This window comes from Danio aesculapii, chromosome 23 (assembly GCF_903798145.1).
Source record: "Danio aesculapii chromosome 23, fDanAes4.1, whole genome shotgun sequence".
NCBI classification, from domain to species: Eukaryota; Metazoa; Chordata; class Actinopteri; order Cypriniformes; family Danionidae; genus Danio; species Danio aesculapii.
The window spans coordinates 20,075,053-20,100,074 of NC_079457.1; the positions used below are offsets into that span (position 1 = coordinate 20,075,053).

The 25,022-nt window shown below is 36.1% G+C and overlaps 1 protein-coding gene across 3 annotated transcripts in view; it reads left to right on the forward strand.

The window, feature by feature from the left end:
* The window catches only part of znf385a (zinc finger protein 385A), a 145,016-nt gene that overhangs the window by 81,221 nt on the left and 38,773 nt on the right, over positions 1-25,022 (forward strand). For 2 of the 3 annotated variants that reach the window (XM_056448852.1, XM_056448853.1), the window contains exon 2: positions 13,584-13,726. In XM_056448852.1, the coding sequence (XP_056304827.1) occupies positions 13,584-13,726 (143 nt within the window). Of the gene's footprint in view, positions 1-13,583; positions 13,727-22,613; positions 23,150-25,022 lie in introns of those variants that run through there. The other variant, XM_056448856.1, reaches the window with a different exon arrangement.

A 25,022-nucleotide genomic window follows, 5' to 3' on the forward strand; every position in this document is an offset into this window, starting at 1 on the left:
TATTATATAAATATTATTATCATCTTGCAGCCCAAAACCAGTTACTCACTGAAGCTAAGCAGGGCTGAGCCTGGTCAGCACTTGGATGGGAGACCACATGGTAATACTAGGTTGGAAGTGGTGTTATTGAGGCCAGCAGGGGGCAGGGGGCACTCAACCTGCGGTCTGTGTGGGTCCTAATGCCCCAGTAAAGTGAAGGGGACACTATACTGTCATTGAGCGCTGTCTTTTAGATGAGACATTAAACCGAGGTCCTGACTCACTGTGGTAATTAAAAATCCGATTCTCGTCAAGAGTAGGGGTGTAACCCCGGTGTCCTGGCCAAACTCCCTCCATCGGCGCTTACCGATTATGGCCTCCCAAATCATCTCCATCCACCAAATAGGCTCTATCACCGTCTCTCCACTCCACTAATAGCTGGTGTGTGGTGAGCGCACTGGCACCGTTGTCTTGTGGCTGCCGTCGCTTCATCCAAGTGGATGTTGTATACTGGTGGTATGGAGAGACCCCCCGACCCCCTTATGAATACATGATAAATGCGCTATATAAATACACACACTACATTACATTTTTTCCATAAAAACCAGCACACGGTTTTAAAATTGATAATACAAAATGTTTTTGAGCAGTGTTTTGATGTGTATATCAGAATGATTTCTGAAGGTTCATGTGATACTAAAAACTGGAGTAATTAATCTTTTTTAAATTGTGATAATAGTTTACAATATTACTATTTGTACTGTATTTTTGATAAAATCGATGCTGTCATTAAAAGCATGGCAGACCAAAATATAAATAAAGTGTGGTCATTTCTGAATATAATAATGTACTTTTATTACATTATTATACAAATACTGATATTCCATTCAAGATAAAGCTAATGATAAATATAATATCATAGTAGATTTAACAAAAAATGCTATACTACACTACACTATACGCCAGAGATGCCCAAACTAGGGCCTGCGGGCAAAAGTTTGCCTATGGTATAATTGTCAATAATATTTTAGTAAGCTGAGTTCGATACATATGCTCTTTCTCTCATATTTGTTGACACGCTGGAGTTAATGTTGAAGGAAGTGAGCCGAAGTGTAGTGTTGAGCAGTGTGTTCATCCTAATTAAATGGGAATCTTAATGAGCAGCTCTCTCCACAGACCTCCAGCCACTTTCATGTGCTCAGCCTGAGTGCAGAAAATGAGCCAGTGGGTTCCAGAGACGGCTGCTGACCCAGACGCTCCTTGGATCCAAGTGTATGAAATGTTTAAAAGCAAAAAAAAAAAAAGAAAAAAAAAAAAATGAGTAGTTCCAGCTTTGAACTATGACTGAGTAAACCAAATTGCCAATTTAGATAGAGCAACCAAGCAGCGGCAGTATGTTTTGTCATTGGTCACGGTCTTGACTGGTTGAAGCATTATATTGCTTACCAGAACACAGTGTATTTGACCTTTTTAGCTGTTGACAGAATTTGGCAATCCTAGCAAAAATCCCCAGCACTGCTGAGACTGTTTTTAGATGTACAGGATAATATATACTGCATGCTTTCCTCTCAAAGGCAAAATAAACATAACAAAAATGACAAGAAAACAGTAGATAGAAACACATCTGATCATAGTGACATGTATGTGTTCGCTCTAGTTCTGCTACTCTTTCACGTCACATCATATTTTATCGCTTTTATACACAATTTATATTTTACATCACAGCACAACAATTCTTGTATTAATGTTTATTAATAGATTTTTATTTATATATTATTTGTTATATAACTTTAATACAAACAGTCAGATATATAAACCGTACCTTTAAAAACTCAAGTACATGCACAGAACAACATGAGCAGTTATAGCAAATAAACAAATGTAAATATCCCGCTTGCTTTCTGAGTGTTTTCGAGCGAATTCTTACACCCCTATGATTGGAAGAAAGAGCTGCAATTGGCTCTAATGCGCTGGCAATGCTCACCGATGAGTGACACTGATAAACAGCAGCAGCGATCACAGCTGATCTGCGATAGACGAGGAGGAGAAAACTCACCCTGCAGACACGCGTTTGTGTCTGTATCCAGAAGTATCGCTATAACAGCCGTGAGAGGAGAGAAAACGCTACCTCACGCTTCTGCTATACAGGCTTCTGCTATAACTTCAGTGTCAGTGAATGATGGTCCAGCAACCACACACACACAGTGAATTATGCAGACTTTCTGCAATTTTAAGTAGTTGGAGTGTTTTAATTACTTGCGCTTGCGTCCTTCGCCATAGTAAGCAATATAGTGCATATGAGATAAATGATGTCAGTACAGATCTATTACTGAAATGTTACCCAATTGTCCGCGTCTGCATCGGTGCACTGAAAAAACAATTACTTTTGACACCACTAATACAGCAGGATAGGGTATAGTGCGATTTCAGATGCAGCCACTGATCCCATGTGCATGCAATGTTCAAATCATGTTGGTGAGATTGATAATGTTAGCTATGTAAATATCTGAGATCAAAATTATGTCAGATTATTGCTGTTAACAACACACATGGCATATATGGACTGCTTTCTTTTTTTTTTTGTTCTTTTGAATTTTGCTTTTTTATGCGACTTGGAACTATGGATTTGGGGAAAAAACATCACTTAACCATGTTGGTAAGAAATTAACTTGCTTTTGGAAAACGCAAGTGCAAAGATTTCAAACAAGGGAAGCTGTGATGGACTCAAAACTTCAATTTGGCCTTATTTGGTTTAAAATTGTTGTATTAGTACATTCTTGATTTTGCTTAAGCATATATAGGGTGTTTAAAGCACACTTTAAGGAAATTTATTCAATCATGTTTACATGAAAATAATATTTTAGTTTTCACAGTTCAAAATTTCACGTTCAATTGCAGATATTTTTATTTTTAAATAATGCAATTTCAATGTAATTCCTACACCAAATTCTCTGCCATGCAATAAGCCACACACAATCCTGTGTTACAGTGATTTAGCTTCATAAGATTGTGTTCATGTGTGCATATATAGGTTTTTATCCGGAGGTTAGCTTTCACGACAGATTGTGTTGGCGGTCAGATGAGGGGCAGGCAGACGGGAATGGAATAGCGAGTAGTGCTATGCTGCCGTCACAGTAATTGGACCTAAATTGGTTAAATGAATGAGCCATTTCTGCAGCCTTGGTCACAGCTGAGGACAGGACAGACATAGGATCAGGTCTCCAACAGGACGCCTCCGTCAGCATACAGATGAATGAAAAGAAAGAAATTAATTTACTGCGCACAGTGTGTGTGTGTGTGTGTGTGTGTGTTTTTCCATCAGAAGAAGTGATGAGTTCTGATGAATTTTGGTTGGAAAGCTGATTTGATTGTTTTTCATGTAATTTACAACTGTAGACAGTTGAAAACAAACCTTGACCTTATCACCACACTGTCTTGCCTGGCCTTCTTAGATTTCAGCTAATTAAATCCCTCCTTTGCAAAAAAAAAAAAAAAAAAAGAGCACAAGCGTCAGCAGTACACAACAAAACTGTCGCTAGCAATGTTAACAAAAAAATCTGCACCAATCTAATCAGCTTCACTCTGGAATAAAATGTAAATGTAACGCACAAAGCTGTTGAGGCACATAATCATGAATTGCAAACACACTGTGCGGCTCTGTTGTGGCATGCTTTAATAATTAATACATCTGAAGAGTTGCACATTCAAAAGCGAAATAATGAAGATTTACAAACTGTGTTTATTCCATGCTGAGTACCTCCTCTAATATACACCAACTGTTCCACTTATAACTTTCATTTGATGGTTGAAAGGGACGACACCTGTCTGCTGTAAAACAAGCAATAATTACTGTACACAGCGCTTTCTGTTCTGGAATATGTGCAGGTGGCTTTTAGAGGAAAGATCTGGGCTTTCTGGTGTTAATGGAAAATAAGTAGGCAGGTTTTTATTTTGCACGTGAATCTATAATAGAGCTGTTTCTGCTTCAGCAATAGCACCAAATGGAATTAAAATGACCATACTGGTATCGGCCAATGAATGCCTATTCTTAAAGGCGCTGTATGTAAGTATTTGACTCTTCTAAAGCATAAAAATACCATGATATGTTTGCAAATATTCAAGAAACATGCCAAGTGAACATTCTTGTTTATCTGAAAAACAATGCTGAAGTCAGATATTTTGCTTTGAAAATGGCTCTGAAAGCATGCATTCGTGACCAAAATGCGACCTCCGGTAGACAGTAGCAGACTCTGAAATGAGACGCAGACTCCATGTGAGGTGGTTATTAATTGGCAAATAATATAAATATTACGAACGTGAACATTAGGTGAACAGGTTACATTGTAACCTCGTGTCCAACAACATGCTTCGTAACGAGTTACGCAGTGATGAGCAATTTGGCTGTTTGCACCAGACGAAACATGACAGAGATTTGAATACAGCATTTTAAAAGCATCGAATATGCACTCACTCCAGCAAAATGGTAAGGTTTATAATTATACATATTAACCCTGTTTAACATTATTAAATATACATGCTGAATCACTGGTATGTGTTAAGTTTTAAAGTTCAGTTTCAAACGGTTTATTTTATTTTCAAGACCTGAGGTGAACTATCTGCTGCTGCTTTCTGTATATGGCAATAAATGTCATGTAAAATGGCATTTAAACTCACATACCATTTAACACTGAATAAAGCACATGATAAATATTCCATCTATCAGGTGCCGTTGCTTTTATATAGAACAGGGTTTAAATCACTCGCTCCTGTCCTCAATCTGGCAACATGCGCTTGCGTTTGTTTTGATCCAGGAGTGCAATAACTAGTTCAACCACTGGGTGTCAAACGTACATACTGCACCTTTAATGCTTTTTTTATCACCCTGACAAGACAATAAATTATCCAATAGCAAACTTTGGTATTTGTCCACTGGTAGATTTACTTCTGAATTGTTTTTATTGGTGTATTTCTTATGTCAGCAGTGCGGGAGTTTCTAATATTGAAAAAATGAAGACTAATGTATAATATAAAAATCCAAAATCAAACTAAAAGAGCTCAGGGGTAGCTTAATTAATGTATCAGTGCCCTTTGGGTAAGGGATTCATCAGAATAAACAGCAAAAGAAAGTCCAAGGCACTCATGACATGTGGAAAAAAATTCTTTATTGACATGACTGTTCAGGAACAGGGCTTTTTTATACTTTTTCCACATTTTTCGAGTGCCTTGGACTTTCTTTTGCTGTTTAACTTGTAATATATTTTTGGGAAAAAAGCTTAGTTTTAAATATAACAAGTTATTTGTATCAGCCTGAAATGTTCATATTGGTGCATCTGTAAATAGAATTTGCAATTAAATTATGATCCTATTTCAAATGCAGCTTATGCCACTTATACATGATCATTTATTTGTAAGGTTACTTTAAGAAGTCGGCACGAAATAGAAGTTGCTGTAGTCTTTTATGAGACTAGAGTTTTGTTCCCCATATTGTGACATAGATAAATATTAAACAGTAATAAATTAAACAGTATAAAAAGTATGTAGGGCAAAATTAGATTTTGTACTTCAGTAATTGACTGGATTGTTGGTCTTTGCATTTGTTGAGATCTCATGCCAGTGACAGGTTGACCCTCCCTCATGCCAGTAAACACTAAAAATCAGAGAAGAGATGTTTTTACAAGAGGGAGGGAAAGTTATAAAAGATTATTAGGACACATGAACAGAAATAAAAAAAGATCTGCACACAGTACTCTATTGGTAATCTATATATAGTGGGAGTCATCTGCTGTAATAACTGATACTGTGCTTTTCTCAAGGTCAAGAATACAAGACATATAGTATCGATTTAAAGGAATGTATATCAGAGACAATACATTTTGTATTCTTGAGGAAAAAATATCTCATATTTTGTTGTAAACTTTACAGGGAACTTGTACATGATATGCTGTTTGATACATTGTTTGCTTTAGAGTGAATTAGATTGCTTTCATGAGGTAAACATAGCAGTGTTTATAAGTTGTTTTATTGACATCTTTCCAAGGCTGAAAACTGATTGAACTATAACTAGCAGTAAAGAGTGAATGAAGAATTATTCTTAATGTGCCACTTGAAGTGTTGTGGTGAGATCTGTCTTGGTAAATTAAAGAGCACCAAAACCAATAGATTTGTATATTTCAGGATTATCTGTAGTTATGTTAAAATTTACCATATTTAAAAAAATTTAAGTATCGTATTGAGGTGCTATTCCACTGCATGGTATTATTCAGTATGGCTCACTTTTGAAGCCTTTTCCACTGCATTCTGTATGTAGTACCTAGTAGGGCTGCACAATATACTGTTTAAACATCGATCTCGCAATGTGCGCATTTGCAATAGTCACATTGAAAGATCTGCAATGTCATGTTGGGATTGTAATTAACCAGGAACCACTGTTAACACTCAAAAAAAACAAAACATTTTGCTGCAGACAACTTAATTGTTTTATGTTTAGTCCACTTAAGTTTAAGTTAACTTACTTGATTTGTGTTGGGACGTGAATGAATTGTGTAGAACTCTGCATTTTTTTATAGTGCAGTACACATGATTTGTGGAGTCATTGTGAATTTTAACCATTATCCAATAGTGTGAAAGAATTTTACTTGGATGTGTTTTTAAGGCCTACGATTGTAAAATTTTAAGCAAATTGAAAAAATGAGCACAAGAAATTATAAAGTTTTGCCGCTTTTACAAATATTAATTTTGTTTATAAAATGAAGACGGGTTATTTTAGCACTGATAATTATATTTCTGTACTTCAATATTGCTAGATTCCACCGAAAACCATAAAGTGCTGTTTTATAGTTTTTCCAAAGTTTTTTTGCAAATCTTATGCAGATCCTACAAAATCATCCCAAGCAATATAATATAATGAATTATTTCCAAACAGCTACTCCAAACAGCTACTTAAGTCATTTTGTGAAACTATATTCATATCGCTATATTGCAGAAATGAAAAATATTTCAATGTCAGCTATTTACATTATTGTGCAGCCCTAGTACCTAATGCATTTGTCACCATCTTGAGAACCATACCATTACCAAAACATGACGTATACACGCTGCTGATCACTGATTAATCCCACAGAATCATCAATACCATAAGTAGCATCTACCATAAGTAGAGTTGGTTTTTGCCATGTGCGCGATGATGTCACGGCAATAGTGGTGGCCCAACTATAAAAATAATCCCACCCACTTCAAGTGGTACTAAACTGCAATGGAAAGACAAAACTAGCAAAGCTAAATGAGCCAAGGCGTGCTGAAGGTATGAAGTGCAGTGGAAAAACAGCTTTGGACTGCATTCTGGAGAGCTGGTTTACAACCTTATTTTTTACTCTTGCAATCGTTGACTGTGATGTCTAATCATTTTAGCCCTAATGTGTGAAGATAAATCATTCATTCATTCATTCATTCATTCATTTTCCTTCGGCTTAGTCTCTATTTTAGAGGTCGCCACAGCAGAATGAACCGCCAACTATTTCAGCATATATTTTAAGCAGCAGATGCCCTTCCAGCCGAAACCCAGTATTGAGAAATACCCATACACACTAATATTCACACATACTTATACACTACAGACAATTTAGTTTTTTCAATTCACCTATAGCGCATGTCTTTGGACTGTGGGGGAAACCGGAGCACCCAGAGGAAACCCACGCCAATACATGGGAGAACATGCAAACTCCACAGCTGTGACTCGAACCAGTGACCTTCTTGCTGTGAGGCGAGAGTGCTTACCACTGAACCACTGTGCCGCCCTATAGATAAATACTTAATGATCAAATGCTGTCATATTGTTTGAAAAAAGTAAATCAATTTCAAAGTTATGGCGTCTGATCATGTTGTTAAACCTGAGGTCCACTTTTAGTTAGTTATTCTCAAGCACTGAATGCTGCTAATCTAAAGCTCATCAGCATTGCCATGATTAAAGTACCCGGAGCTGGTGAGAGCAAGACAGACAGAGAGCAGTGGATTCAGAGGGGACTAAACATCTATCTGCATCTTTCATCTCATTAATCTGCATTTGCTCCAATCCCAGACTCCTCTGGATCATCTGCACGACAGGTGCTCAGTGAGGGGCTCTGAGGGACCCCGACTCTGCTCTGCTCTCTCTCTCTCCCCAATTTGTTCAGGGCCACCGCTGCTTGCCAGAGGACATCTGTGTTCATCCAAAGCCAGCCACCCTCTTCTTTTTATCTTTTGCCTCATTTCCTGCTGTGGCAATCTGCGTCTATTTTTTGATTTTCTTTATTTTCTGTTTTGGGTGAAATTATGTACTTTATGTGATGCTAAAAAAATTATACACACAGTATGATTATTTATTCATATTAATAAATTATTATCATCATCATCATCATCATCATCATTAGTTTTCATTTGGATTGAAATTGTTATTTAACGGTAGCTTTCTATAATTAATTTTTTTTCTACTATTTGACCAGTTTGGATATATGTTATTGTTGATCTTTTATTATTATTATTATTAATAATAACAATAACAACAACAACAATAATAATAATGATAATAATATTATTATTATTAAAAACAACAACAACAACAATAATAATCTATTCCACATTATAAAGCATGTCAGCAGGAAACAATAGAGACACCAATTTGTACCCTACATTAACTAAATGTGTTAAAATTTGCAATAATGTAACCCAGGGGATCAGAAACTTCCTTTGTGTTCCCATCTGAAACCTAAGAAACCAAATCACGATTTCTCTTCCAGTTTAACCAATTAAACTTTTGACCGCCCAGTTTGAAGGTGACCATCGGTTAATGACTCACCGCTCGGTTTCTTTTTATGCACATTTTTTTCTGTTAACATCCTTTATGTTTCATCCATCACAAAAATTCCCCCCCCCCCACCCGCTCAAAACCTCAATTCCTCCCTGGCCATGTCAGTCTTGACCTCATCATGATTATTCCTTATCTCCAAACCATTTCATCCTTATCTCCTCACAATTACGCCAACCCTCTGAAAATGCCAAACACACGGCCTAAGAAATAGGATTGCCAAGCTTCAGTATTAGAGAGCGACAGAGATTCCATTTATCAGGCCCAAACAGGCTGAGAATTATTTGAGTTTGTTGAATCGCTTCCCTTCGCCTTTGATCTTCCCTGTGCCCTTCTCTCTATTTATAAACCCCTCCTCCCCCACTCTTTCTGCCGCACTTCTCCCATATCCACACACAACGCTAGATCATTCTCTCCCAAATCCTCTTCCCAAAGATTCCTTTCACACCATTTCCCTGGTCCCAAGCTGCGCCGGCGCAGGATCTTTAACCGTGGTGATTATGGCCCCGGCGTGTGTTGCAGGATTCCTAGCGTGTCACAGGCTTTAAACGACAACCCAAACCCAGTCCTCCACCCCCTCGTCCAGCCCGATCAGGTTCCCTCAGCTTGTTAAGAGAATCAAACTCAGATTCAGTGGCAGAACAACATCTCTCTCCCTGCACCACATGGGCTTGATGAGGCTGTTAAGACCGCTGGCATTATCATCAAGGCACTTTGTCCATCAGCGGAGGATCTGGTAGTGTTGCAGAGTCCAATCAACACGCTTGTTTGAATCCAGTGATCTGTCATTGTGTGATTTTTAATATTTTTTGGCATGGAAGACACGGTAAAAGTGCCATACGTTATTTGAGCAGTGAGTATGAGATCTTTTTATCCCACATAAATGCATGACACACACGTGCCCGCATGCACTTACTCTGTCACGGTGATTTACAGTGTGAGCTAGGGCCTGAAAGTGTTCTTTAATTTAATGAGGTAATTATACACTAGGGGCAGGAAGCAGACTGGACCTGATTTATGCATGCTGGCCGTGTTTTGTCACACACACTTTGACTCTGCAGCAAGGACAACTGTCCCCCCACACCCACACACACACACTCATGTTTTGCTGCCCTGTGTGTTTCTTTCTCTCCCCGTTGTCAACAAATCTGTGCCATTTCTCAGCTGGCATGTGGACAGATTGAACGGGCTTTGGGTCCTCTCTTGTTGGATCAGTCACACATGTCCTGAAATATGTCAGCACTGTATTGCAATGACAAGCAGTGAGAGTGGTGGTTTACATTGAGCTTAGTTCTTCTATCTTTTTTGTGTAGTTGAAGGGCATTGCGCCATTCAGATGTTAACACAATTTTTCCGCTTAAAGGCATAGTCAATACCCCAAAATAAGAATTCTGCCATTAATTACTCCTCTCAAGACTTTAAAATTCAAATGAAGATATTTGTAATGATATCTGAGAGGTGTCTGTGCCTTCATTGACAGCCTGTGCAACTAATGTACCACTTTCAAGTTGGACTTAAATGAGTAGTAGACATTACAATTTTATTCAACAAATATTCTTGTTGTCGAGTAGTCATTTGATTTCGTGACCAGAGTTGAGTGGAACGCGTTCCACAGTAATGCATTACTGTATTCTAATTACATTTTTGAGGAATGCAGCATTGTAACGAATTACATTTTACATTTATGTAATTTGATTACAGTTACTAAAGTCAGTTTAATTGCGTTACTTATGTTACAAATATAGTTTTTAGATGAAAAATGCTTCTTTTAAATCATGTTTTCTGCTGCAACATCAGTTATTAGGCATGAGCTTTTAAATTGCTGGAGTGAACGCGAGCTGAAATAGCTGCTGACAAGACTGGTTACTTCTTCACGTGGAAATACAGACATTACTTTGATTTCATTGAGCATAAAAACAAAAATATTGCTGTGAAATGCAGTCTATGTCCAGTCTCTAGAGAACGTTCATCTGCTTTTAACTCGACCAGCAACTTGTTCAGCACATGAACGGAAAGCATTCTATGACAATACTTGTCACCAAGGAGGACACAGGCGCTCAAAAACACAGCGGTCCAACTCAGCCTAAACAGGCTAAATTAGATTTTTGTGCAGGATCAGGAGTGAAGGTATCTTCTTAATGTGAAGAGAAGCGTAGCTGTTTAAGAGGCCGTTTATATTTCACGTCTTTTGCGCACGTGCATATTAGGAGCACATAATGCACGCGCTCACATTTCCCAGTCCCAGATGAAAACCAAGATTCACGTGACTAAAACTGACCGGTCAGTTACTTTGCAATATAAACATTTTGGTAGACTGTAATTACCTCAGAAAACACAGAACACCAAAACACATAGTATGCGTTTTCATACTATGGATGTCAATGGTTACAGGTATCCAGTTTCTTCTTTTGTGTTAAAAAAAAACACAAACAGGTTTGGAAAAAGAGAGATTTTTTATTTTTGGGGCAAACTTCTTAAGTCTTTTGAATATGTCAAGCTGCTGTGATGAACCATTCTTCAGTGTATATTAAATTACTGAAAGAGCTGCAGTTTATTTTGTATTTTATATGTATATTTTATATGTTTTAAAAGTAATTTAAAAGTAATTAGTAATTAATTTTTACATGAAGTAATTAGTAATGTAATCAGATTACAATGTTCCAGTAGTAATCAGTAATTTTTAATTGATTACTTTTTTAAAAGTAACTTACCAAACACTGCTCATGACCAAATGTAAGGACCTGCAATATCACAATCTGACCAGAATATAAATTTATGGGGACAGCAAAAAAACAAAAAAAAAACAAAGAGATAGTTTCTTCCCTATTATCTCTAATGATTATTCTGTTAAAAGTGAGGAATACTGACATCTTTGTTATTAGCAACACCGGTGGCCATAAGATGAACTGCAGCTATCAGGTTACTGCTTGTGTTTGCATTTGTACACTGTAGATGGAAGGTGATTCAATGCTCTGATATATTCCATTATAAACATTCACATGCTTTTCATTCTTTGATCAGAAGTGAATAGATGTCGGAGAGGCTCTTGCAAGCCCACGTAAATGTCACATTCTTCCATTTTTCTCAGCAAAAATCCTTGAATCAATATGCATTCATAGACAGCCTTGTTTTTCTTATTGTTACAAACTATTCAGACACAGCTTGTAACAATAACAATAGGAGTTCATAATAACAATTTAATAACCAAAAATATTTGTGTCTTGTCAATATTTTTTGTGGAAATGATCAAATTCAGGGTTTTTATAATGAATATATTATAATACTATAATACTATACTATACTACTATACTATAATAATACTAAGTGGAAGTTCAAAAAAACAGGATTCATAAGAAATCTTTGGTACATTATAAATGCCTTTTAATGTTGCCTTTGATCAGTTTTATTGCATCTTTGCTGAGTAAAAGTTTAACATTTCTTTTAATAAAAAGTCTTACTGGTTCCAAACTTTTTAATCAGCAATGTATATATTGCTCATATACAATTTACACCAAATGCATTGCTGTTTGTTAGATGAAAGTGAACGACAACAATAAAACAAGCTAAAGTTTCACTCTGTATGGTGTCAGAAGACTTGAATCACTTTATTTCTAATACCTCACGGTGCTTTTTATTGTCTTTTTATGTGCTTTCTTGAGCTCAAAAGCCCCCGATAACTATATACTTAAATACAAAGTCTTTTTTTGGTATCCCATAGAGCAAACATCAAAATCCGAGTACGAGCACATCACAGAATGTTCATTTTGAGGTGAACTACCCCTTTAAGGCACACTGCGGCACTTTTGAAGAGAAGCGTTTGCAGCAAAAGGGAGCATTTAGAGTGTGAGTCACATGACTTTTGTTGAGCACTGCATCAGGGACCAGCAGTGCCCACAAGCCACCACTGGCACTCTCTCTTTCTATCTCCCTCTCTCTCACCAGCAGTCTTGCAACCAGTCTCCTTATTCTGGCTCTTCTCTTTCTCCCCTTCGCTCTTTATCTCCCTGTGTGCTGTGCAAGCCAGTGAGGAGTCTTGCATGCCTAATTTGAGTTAATGATGCCAGGGCTCGTCCAGGCCTGAGGCTCCAGCAGGAGGAACAGCTGTGGCCAGGCTGAGACAGCGAATCTCTCCAGTGCCATCTCTATTCCTCCTCCTGACATGCATGCCCGCTGCAGCACAGCCTAATGACGTCCTGTGTGTGTGAGGAAACCAGGAATCAGGAGAGAGCCCAGCCATCTTGAAATAGAAGCGAAAAATCATCCAAGATTAAGCAAGAGACAGGCAATGAGAGAAAGCGAGGGAGGGAGGGAAGGATGGAGATAGAAGGGAACAGATTTAAGACTGCAGGGAATTTGAGGCGAGGAAAATCCAGCAGCAGAAATTAAGCAGCTTAAAGTAACTGCTCGCTAAAGCTTAATTCTGACGAGAGGGTCCGAGTCTCATGCAAGGGGTTGCGCGGGCTGTAAAGGATAAGAGAAGACAGGCTGACAGTGAACAGAGACTCGGTGACGTGGATTGGGAGAAAGAGAGAGTTAGAGGGGGCGTTTCATAACCAAAGGTTGACATCTCTCTGATGAATTTTGTGCTGACATAAAAAATGTGTCAGCAAAAGCCATCTCTGAGCCTCCGTGTTTCACCTCTGTGTCGTAGTTTATGGGAAAAGTCGATAAATATAACCCGCTGACAGGGTTCTAAGCTGGAAAGTTTAAAGTAAGAATTAGTGTGCGTTTGGCTTCTTTAACATCGTTCTTTTTGTCTCTGCAGGAAGCATCAACCGAGCGGGGCCTGTCCCTACATTTCTGCGGACCCCCACCGTCATCCAGCCTCATCTGGATATGAAGCCCTTCCTGCAGTTCCCAATGGAGACTCCTCCGCACAGCGTTGGGCTCTTCCACAACTTCAATGCGGTGAGATTGGGCCTTCGAACAATATCTTGTGACAATTTTGAAATATTGCATTCAGGGGTGGAAATTAACAGAGGATTGATTTTAGCCACCCAAAATGAGCTAAAATTCTAATTGACGACAATTTCTTCATTCAGTTTCACATTTAAAGACCCCCTATTATGGGTTTTTGGAAATGACCTTCCATACTGTGTACAACACAACTCTAAGTGAATGAAAACATCCAGCTAATGTTTAAATCTGAAAGTGCACCTTGTTTAAAAAATACAGATTTTTTAATAAAGGATTTGATTCAGAGTCATTTAAATGATTCGTTGTCCGTGTAAATACGATTAAAGTGGTTGCCTCCTTGTTTTCTCTAGCCTGCAAAATATATATTTAATTGTGTTTTGTTACTTGTAATCACTCCACATGGCTTGTACTTTATCTGGTTAACTCTTCATAGTCACATACCGCATCTAAAACCACGTTGAAAACGTGACACATGCTGCTCTCTTTACAGATTTAAATGTGTTTGTGAGCATTGGCCATACACTCTGCACTTTGGCTACTTTAACAATGTTGATAAGTCGTGGTGAGCGTTTCATTCTGTCTCGCGTTGAATGCAGTTGACCAATCACTGCAACTAGGTCATCGGACCAACCAGCGTAGATTAGCATTAGCAAGGGGTTTGGGAAGAAATGAATCACTGAACAAATCATACGGAAGTCGTTGGGATAATGAGGTAAAAATAAACACATATTATAAGACATTAGTTACGTTTCCATCCACTTAGTTTTATGCACATTTTGGATATGCGCATAAAAAACGGTTGATGGAAACGCCAAGACGCGCATAGATTTTGAAAATGCATATTAAAAACATATGCGCATAACTGAGTAGGATACACTTTTTATTCAATAAGAAGAGATGTGCATAAACTGCAATGGAAACCGAACAAATTCCAGTATGCACATTAAAAAAGTCATGTGATTTTGTTATAAGAGATCATTTGATGATAAAAAAATGGCTGAGCACACTGTAAAACATCTGAAATGTTGTTTTGGTCGTTCTAAAATGCCAAAAACATTTTAGTAATAGTGTTATTATATTATTAATGACCTCCAGAATCAAGAGCATCTGTGCACATCTGATACCTTCAAACGCCACCGCACGTTCACTGCGTGTCAGGATTGCCTTCTGAGGCGCAAGTCATTTATTAAATGAAGCAAAAATTCACGCCGCTTCTCTTATCGCAGCAAATTCCGTATTTACTGTTGATTTTTGGCGTCAGTTAATCAGGATTTTGTTCACTTTGACTCGTTGGACGGAAACGCGGCTTTATTCGCACGTCTTTCATGCAATAATCCAGTTTTGCTAAAGTTAATTAGCATTTTTGGATGGAAACATAGCTAATGAAAGTGTTTTTTTGACATTGAATGCATATCAGCCTGTTGTTGGAGGCCCCCAAAACCAAAATATTACCTTTTTAAAAACATAATAGGGGCTCTTTAATATTAATTGCAAAGGTTCCCGTTTGGTTCAATTAAGCAACAACATTTTTGACATACATTTACATTTGGAATTTGCATCAGATTTATTTTCGTGCTTCTTTTTTTGCAGCACTGAGCTTTATAACCAATCACATACGTTTTCTATTGAGGTAACTAAATTCAACAACGAATCAGAGAGGTTTACATTAGTCTCAGCTGAAATACGCACAGTCAGCACATTTTGAAAAAAATACATTTATTAGTATTAGTATTTCACTATAGTATTGTGATAATATTAAAGTGCTTCTCTTTTTATGTCACAATGTTCTCTTTTGTTAATTTCAAGAAAGTTTTTTTTGTTAAATCTAAAAAAGCTTTTAAAAAGGAATTTAAAAACAACTGATTTGTTTCATAATGAAAAGTTACACATGAATGAACTCAATTTAATGAATCAAATTAACTTAAATTGCTTCCAGTGCACATTGTGTATTTCTGAGCTGCGTTTTCTAAAGCCAAATGTGTAAGGAATACACCAAATTATATTCTTATATTATATAGCAAATTATATATACCAAACAATATGCTTTGCTTTCAAATCTGGAAAATGAATACAAAGTTAATTCATTCTCGTAAAGGGATCTACATAAAGATAATATTAAATATTAAACAATGCTTTAGCAATAGCAGACTTGCTTGTGTATATGAATTTTCCTGACTGCTCTCCATTGGACAGGGTTATGCTGTATGAGTTCTCGCATGTCATCGTGACTTATAGCTAATCATTTTGATTAGCATGCAGCTCGTTTCACTCTCTCAGCACTTTCACTCTGAGTCTGTTCTGCACATTTCCCAGATTGCATTCTGTTATGTAAATGAGAACGCTGGTCAGCAAATTGAACAGGAAAGGTTAGTTGTGGGTCCCAGCCATCATGCCTTAGGTGCTGATAATATGGGCTGTATGTTCTCTCTTAAGACATACTGCAGGGAAAAAACATGCACCTGCCATTTTTGGCTTTTTAGCTTTTTTACTGAAGTACTTTTAGTGTACTGTACACAGTAAAATTGAACAGTAAAAATAAATTCAAATAAATGAGGTTATTACACTGTAGCAGTGTAAAAATTCATTTTTAATGAATAGAAACAAGATACGTGAACTCAAATGTTTATTGTATTAAGGTATAATTAACTCACTGAGTAGAAGGAGATTCATAGTTCCCACACTCTCAGAAATAAAGGTACGTGAGCTGTCACTGGGGTGGTACCTTTTCAGAAGGTACACATTTGTACCTAAAAGGTCCATAATAATACAGTATGTCGAGGGTACACATTAGTACCTAAAAAGTACAAAAGTGTTCCTCTTAAATTTTTTAGGTAATGTGTACTTTTGAGGTACCAATATGGACCCTTTAAGTACAAATATGTACCTCTTGAAAAGGTACCACCCCAGTGACAATTTGTGTACCTTTATTTTTGAGAGTGCAGCATGTTTAAGACAGTATACTGTAAAACAATCTCTTAATTAACAGTTTCTGTATTTTGTGATTCACAAGTGTTTTCCTTTAATTTACGGTTGTGAATTGCATTATGGGATGTTGATCTCTGCTCTGTTGACTTTTGATGATAAAAATTCAACACTACAGTTTGACAGAGTGACGTTATGTATAAGAAATAATATAGAAGGAAATAAGTTTGTAAATTAACAGAAAATGTACTGGCAGCTTATTACAAGGTTTTTGTAATGTTATATACAACATCAAACCAGACAATATACCACTTTAAACTATTAAAAATGTTCATAAAAGTCACATTTTCAAACTTTTTAAGGTTAAAAGTTGTTAGAAGAAAGATCAAGGTCCAATAATACAATTAAAAATCATAAATAAACGAAAAAAAAAACATGAATCACAAAATATGGTAAACTGCAAATTTACAGATTTTTTACAGTGATATAATAAAAAGTAGTGAAATTAAGTGTTGTTCTGTGTGTTTTTGCACAAGATTTACAGGGAGACTTTTTAATTTAATGCAGTGCTCTAACGTCTGTTTCTTTAATATGGAAATTTGTAAGGTTACCATTGCAGTGAAGAATACAGCCAGTTGGGATGAAAAAAAAAAATTTAAGACTGTATATGCAGTATAACTATTTTGATTCGATGTGTATAAAAATAGCATCTGTGATAGTACATTAATACAAGCTTTTGCTAATGGGCTATATGCATATGGACTTTTAATTTTCAGCCAGGCAACTGTGTTTCCATTACAAAATTGCCACATTTAAGATCTGATTTCTTTAATAATCAGTGATCTTCACTTGCTGTTAGATATACGATATCTGGGGTCTCAGATATAAGTGGGTCTCAGATCAGTGAAGAAGCACTGCATTAAATTTCTCTTTTTCCTGCCATGTCTTTAAAATATGAAAATTTATTTTACCCCAGTATTCTCAATGGAATTTTTGCGCTAGCCTGTTGCTACCGACGGCGCTAGTTGTTACAATGGTCTTTCATCTTGTTTTACGCTTGAACAAGTAAATGAATGCTTAAGTCTATTTAACTGAATGTATTGTAATTACATTACAACATCGATGCTGTAAAAACAACCTTGTGAAATTGAAAATAGTTTCTTTAAGCATTCACCAGAAGTTTATCGTTGGCTTTACTATAGCTGTTCATAGAGCCCATTACTACTACTAGACTGAGTGTTAATGAGAGACACCTGTGTGCCTCTTCACTCGTCACAAACATGTTGTTGTGATTAAAAAAATTAAGTTCAACAAAATTTAAGTTACTCAAATGTTTTCAGGCAATACATTTCCACAAATGTTTGCAGTAAGCTGAACTTCTCAGATTTAACTGTGTAAAGAAATCATCCAATATGTAATTTTGTATAATAAGTTTATATGTTTTTTCTATATATTTAAATTACAATAAATATTTGAAAACCTTTTTTCCTCAAAATGTTTTTGTTTTATTTGTAGCATTGAGCTATAAATATGCAGCACTTACAAAACATATACCAAACAGTTTTATTTATATATTGTCAACATTTGACGTGGATCAATACCGCTCATCAATTTTATTTTTATATCCACTTCAAATGTTGACTATACATAACCCTTGGCTATTTACAGTTTTATGTGAATTGTGGAGTTACAATTAGATATTCCAAAAATAAATCCTTAAAAATAAAAAAATAAAAAAAAAAATAAAACAAGAATTTTGATATTGATTTCATACAATGTTAATGGGACATTCCACCAGAAACCTACTGTACATTATCTGTCCCTGAAATGAAGACATAAATACAGTGAATAAAAAGTATTCCATCCCAAAAATGTCTAAAATGGACTGATGGTTGATTTCCGTGAGTTGTTCTGTAAAGGAATATGTTATTCATTTGGTTCTCAGATTTTTTGTTTCTTTATTAAAAACACTACAAATTTACAAACCCTGTCATTGTCCTTGTTCTCAGCCCAATTGAACCTACAGCTTTAATAGTTTTGCTATGCTAAAATACTTAAGAAATAGCTAGTTTAAGTTGTTCTCATTCAAATCAATTTATTAAAAACATAAAATTATTAATAAATTCATATACCAATACTACAAATACTGTATATAATACAAATAAATTTACAATTGTCCCCATGTTTCTGTCAGTCCTATCAGCATTAAATTTAACATAAAATGCGTGCAATACACCTTCAAGGCTATGACTCAGAAGTGACATCATTTGACAGAGGAGAAGCTGACAGTGATCAAAGATGCGTTCTATCATTGAATTGTATGATTTTATGCTTGTTTTTGTATGATTTTTTTGAGGACGACAAGCTTAATCAGGCCCCGTCATATATTTTATAAGTGAAAATGTAAGTTTCTGGTAGAATGTCCATCATATATTATTTTAAATTTAATTTAAAAAATATCTAATTTGCATATTTAAACATTCAAACAAACACAAAACAAATATAACTATTTTTGATGTACTGTAATCAATCAAACGGGGAAGTACAATGATAAATATGACCTTTTTTTATACCCTTTTCACCAGCAGTGCCTTAAAATCCCTGTGTTTTCATGCACTTGTTGCCATTGTGAGAAATGGCTTGCCCATTGGAACAAGAAAAAAAGAGATACCCTATCCCAATGCCAGCTCGACAAATCCACATCACACATTCCCTTTCCAATCTAGCTCATTATTATCGTTTCACTAAAAGCCAAGGGACGTTTAAATATTTTAAAATATGCATGAGCTTGTGATAGAGTCAGCATAAAAGAGCTACTGTCTCTTGTACTTGTAATAAATGTACTTGCCATTTATTATGCATTGGGACACTGGGCTGTAATCTTTAGATTGAGGCCATTTTAGCCTTGCAGCAGGTTATTAATCACACTGTTTAAAAGCCTCAGTGTGGGCGTCTTCTGATGGCCAGTAGGTGGCGATGTTGGAGAGGCTGGAAGGACAGCGTGACCTCTCTCTAGGACGCTTCTGAAAACACACTGCAGTGTTTACGCCATCGCCTAATGGAATACTGACATTTACAAGAGTTCCTCACACAGGCTCTGATATACAGGCTTTCACTGAGGTATCAAACTAACAGCTGTTGTCAGTCGTGTGGTTTAGTAAATTATATGTGTTGATATTAGGAATGATTATGTCATTTGAGAACGAAGATTAGCATACACACCTTGAATGTACTTTAATTCATTTTATAGTGTATTTTTATGTGTACAGAATGCCTGCCAAATGCATAAATGCACAGATGTGTTTATGTCAAAATTAAACAAATTTATGCAGAACAAAACTTGTTAAAATGTATAAATAAGTGATAATACTATGTTTTTTTTGTATTTTAAATGATTAAAAATGTCTTTCTGACAAATGTGTGAAACCTAGGGGTCTGACGAATAGTGATGAATTGCAAAGATTTGTGGCATGTCATTAAATTATTCTTGTTTTGAAAGATTCAATTATATGTTTTGCATTGGGGCTGCACGATATTGCAATATTTAGATATAAATGCAATTTCGGCAGATGACTTGAATAGCTTGAAAACACTTAATAAAGCAAAGTAAAGTTAGTAAAGCAAAGTTAAATACAATAGAGAAAATATGCAAATAAACAATGATTTATGATTTTCAGGCAAGTCAAATGGTATTCAAAAGCAGAAATTAAATAATCACTGTATAATAATAATAATAATAATAATAATAATAATAATAATAATAATAATAATAATAATAATAATAATAATAATAATAGTAATAATAATAACAACAACAACAACAACAATATGAATAATAATAATAATAACAACAACAACAACAACAACAATAATAATAATACTGTATCATTTTAAGTAAATAACTATATAATGTACAATTAATCTTTAAGCTACAATGGTTAAATTTTATGTGCCAAAATGGCTTAAATGTGCTTCAAATTCTTAGTCAGGTCTTAAAAACACATGCAAACAATAAACTTTCACTCTAAGGTTAAAATATGAAATTACTCCACTATGTTGTTAACTGTAATGTCTCAACAATAAAGTTATGTTAAATTAGAAATCACAATCTCTGTTAAAGGCATTTTCCCAAAATTCCTTAACATTTCCCATCTCTTCTCAGATGGGATAGAGGGCCAAATCAAAGGTTACCATGGGCTTTGGGTCCTAGTTTGGGCATCTCTGCTTTAAACAGTTCTCTCTGTGCTTGCAATTTAAAATACATGAATTCTGTTTGAATATATTGTTCTAAGCAGTTCTCTTTTTATTATTACTACTATTATTATTATTATTATTATTATTATTATAACTTTTTATTTTACCAGGAAAGGCACATTGAGATAAAAAAAAAAAATCATATTTACAAGAGCGTCCTGGCCAAGATTAAGCAGTATACAGTTCACATGTGTTTAACAAACAAAACATCAGTCATCCATCAAAATGCACATACAATGACAATTAAAAACTATACAGAACATCTACAGGCCAATGTTTCAAACTCCAAATCATTTAAAATCTTTTTACAAGCATGTAGTGAAGCCAACTCTTTAAACTGCACCTTGTTTGGAGGTAATTCCATGCAATTCCAGTGCTGCATATTTGAGAGCCTTTTTCCCAATTTCAGTAGGCACCACTGTATACAGACAATAAATAAACTTCCTGAGACCGAAGGCTAAAGCTAGAGACAGGTATAAGTTTGGAGATATGAGGGGAGTAAACCCAGAATTAATTTATTAACAAAAACCATATAAAACATAAATCATATATACAAAAATGTTATATTAAAGAGCAACAAATGTAAGTGAATTAGTTAGGTAGGACTGCTCAATTACTGCCTGCACCATGAATATGAAGGTTACAGTGTTACACTTTTAAAAGTCGTATACTGACATTGAATGTACAAACATTCTCAGTTAAAGTGTTTGCAAACAATTATTGTCTTTCTAATTAAATGATAAATGATGATCTTGAATAGTTTTTCATAAAAACATCATGTCACTTTATTATAGCAACGCGTTATTTGTAGTGTGTTATAAATGACTGTTTGTATTTTGTAAGTTATGATTAGCTCTGCTTGGCAAGCCACAGTTTCAAAGTAGCTTCCCCAACACTGCTTATAAACATGAGCTTTGTCAGCTGTGCTCAAGTTGTTCCGTCTGGGATCGTATTCATGCTGGAATGCGATGGACTGATCAAACAGACTTCAAGCCGTAATCCAGTTCAAAGTATTTTCAAAAAATGTGTGGCTTTGGCCAAACAATTATTTAGCTACGAAACACCAAAATCAGATGCTTTTGATCAGCTGTAGAACGAGCCGAAATCTTCCAGTCCAGCTGTAATTTGTCTTTAATGTGATCTGGCTTCTACCTGCCTGTCTGAGTCAATGTGCCTGCAGGCACCGAGGCACCTGAATAATTTATACCAAGCAGCTGCTTGTGGCGTGAAGGTGCAGAAAAGCTCCTTCCAAACTATCGCTTATTCTGCAGAATCGAGCGTTAAATCGTCTGACTTGTGCGCCAACTTGTTGCTTTTAACCTGCAGCCACCTTCAACCAAAGCCTCGCTGTCTTTCACACGAAAAATAGACGTTTATATGAACAGCATGCCAATTTTCCTCGCTGAGTAATGCAACTGTCCACGTGGACTATTGGAGATGAAATCTTTTGGCTGCATGTGCTTTACCTCTGATGACCCCCTCGATAAAATGATTTTTAATAGCTGGGAGATATCAATCACAAATAAGCCTAATGTTTTTCTAAGTGTTATTAATTGAGAGTGGGTCACCTCTGTATTGGTTCCACATGGGTTTTGGAGGCATGTGGCGAGGACTGCGATGACGGAGGAGGGCTGAAATCTGCAGCTTGTGCTTTTCATAAAATAAGGGAGTGAAGGGCTGATTTGAAGAGTGAGAAAAAAAAACGGAGGGAGTGCATGACATTCTTAGTGCATCTGGGCAAAATAAGCAGTCAGCGAGCGAGCATGTAGGACAGAAAGAGGAAGGAGATTGTTGAAAGAGCACTGGATTTATTATTGGAATAAAAGCGGGAAGGAAAGTAGAGGAGAAAAATGAAGAAGAGAGAGCATCCAACTAGGAACGACGTAGTAGTGTTGGCTTGCTGTGAAGTGTCAGGAAGGATGAAAAGAGGAATGAAAGGAAAGTGGATGAGATTAAACAGCGGAGAACCAGAAAGCGAGCCCTAACGGCAAGAGTGACGAGCGACTGTGGAAAAGAGCAGACCAAATTAGAAAGACAGATCATCTCCCGGACCTGTAGACTTGAGAAGCGCCTGCTGTCGTACCCGCAGAAGCGTGAGTGTGGGAGAATCAGGCGGTGTGGTGGGACAGCCAGAATCCCTTCAGGATGAGTGACACTCGTACAGACACCCTCCCATACACAAACACACGCTCCCTCACCGAGGATCCAATGCAGCTGCGTGATCCTGAGGATATGAAGGTGAGTGTCCCTCCAGCACGCTCAGAATGAGACATAACAGCACTGAGGACTTTCGTTTGGATGGCGGGATGTTTTGTATGTTTGAACGCAGTGCATTTTGGGCTCATGGTGTTTGGGGTGTTAAGACACTCGATGGTTTGTTTGAAACGCCGTGGGGTCCTGCGTTGAAAGTGTAAGGGGAGACTCTTGTGAATTGAGTTGAATGTTACATTATGACACCACTGCCTAGGTATGTTGTTAAGGGGTAGTTCAAGAAGTCCAAAAGAAGATTTTATCATCATGTTCTACATGTTTATGTCTATACCGTGAACAGAAATGGAGTCTTATATTGTTGAATTGTATGGGAAAAAGGTTTTTAGTTTATTTACAGTGTTTTGTAGAAGAGAGGATGATTTGCGTGATGACTAAATGATCATTTTGCATAAATAAGACATTCAAGCGTCTGTTTTTATTTACGCTGAGAAGGATCTGGCTATTTTTGAGCAGTTATCAGTTTGTGGGATGTGGTTTTTTCAGAGGAAGCATCGGGAGGTCATATGACAGACATTGCGCCTGCCAATTGGATAAGTGTAACAGTGCTCTGTTAATTGCTCACTTTGATGATTAGTACAGACTAAGCGTCAGCCAACACCATAAAGTACAGAATTTGTAAGTCTTCCATAAAACAGAACTATATTTTACACAATGTCATGCACTAAAAAATTATTACTGCTGCTTGTTCAAGCTACCTGTTTAAAATGAGCTGAAACAACACAATTCTTGCAATTTCTTTGGCCAATTGATTTGTTTTATGTTCAGTCCACTTAAATTTGTAAACCATTAGGTTAACTTAAGAGTTTTATGTCGGGACAATATAAAGGAATTGTTTTGGTCCAACTACCTGGTTAGGGGATTTGTAGTTCCCAGCATGCTTTGAGTGGGATTGAATTAAGGGAAATGTTGACAATAAAAGTAATCTTAGGTGTTTAAAGATAACTTAAGTTAAAAGTAAGACTTGTTAAGAGTTTAATATTCACTTTAGTTTGAAGATTCAGAAGAGTTTAATGTAATGCTTTGAGTTTTGAGATTACCACCTCACAGGAGCACCCATGCTTTGAGTGTTGGCAGCTTAATTAGCAAAGTGCGGTTTGTTGCTTTGCTCAGTGAGCAATAACTGTCCTAAAAGTAGTTCTGAGACCAGTCTCAATAAACTGTATATGTAACTCATGAAACATGCTTAAAAATGTCTCTTTTAGTTCATTTAGGATAACTTTGAAATGTACGACACATAATAGTCATGCATGATATTATCAGACCTTTGAGTTTAAGTTAAATACAAATACAAATGTATTTAAACTTTTATTTGATAAAATCATGTTGGACCAACTTAATTATATAAATAGTTTTATAGTTGGTGCTAAACAAATTTATGGATGGAAATCTTGCCCTCAATTCATTCAGAGTTCATTCAATAAGTTATTTATTATTTATTTATTTTTCATACAGTGAAAATTAGTCAGAGCCTCATTGACTTTCAATGTATAGACAAAACCAACACAGACTCAACATGCCTCTAATATTTTTGCAAAATCCCCCCAAAAAAACAAAACAAAACGTAACTACAGTTTATGTAAAATTTTCTGGCACTATCAGATCTGATGAACACTACAGCCATTATTACGGCATCAGATTTTATTCCTTTATAAACAAAACATTATTTTAACATTTAACATTAACACAGCCTATCAGCCTTCTAATGTTTGGCTTTTGCATGGTCATAAAGTTGCTTGGTATTGTAGCTCACCTTGCATTAGCACTGATTAAAATCAAGGTAAAATGGCATGGTTATTTAAGATTCTTCATTTTATAACACTTTTTAACATGAGTTTTAGGG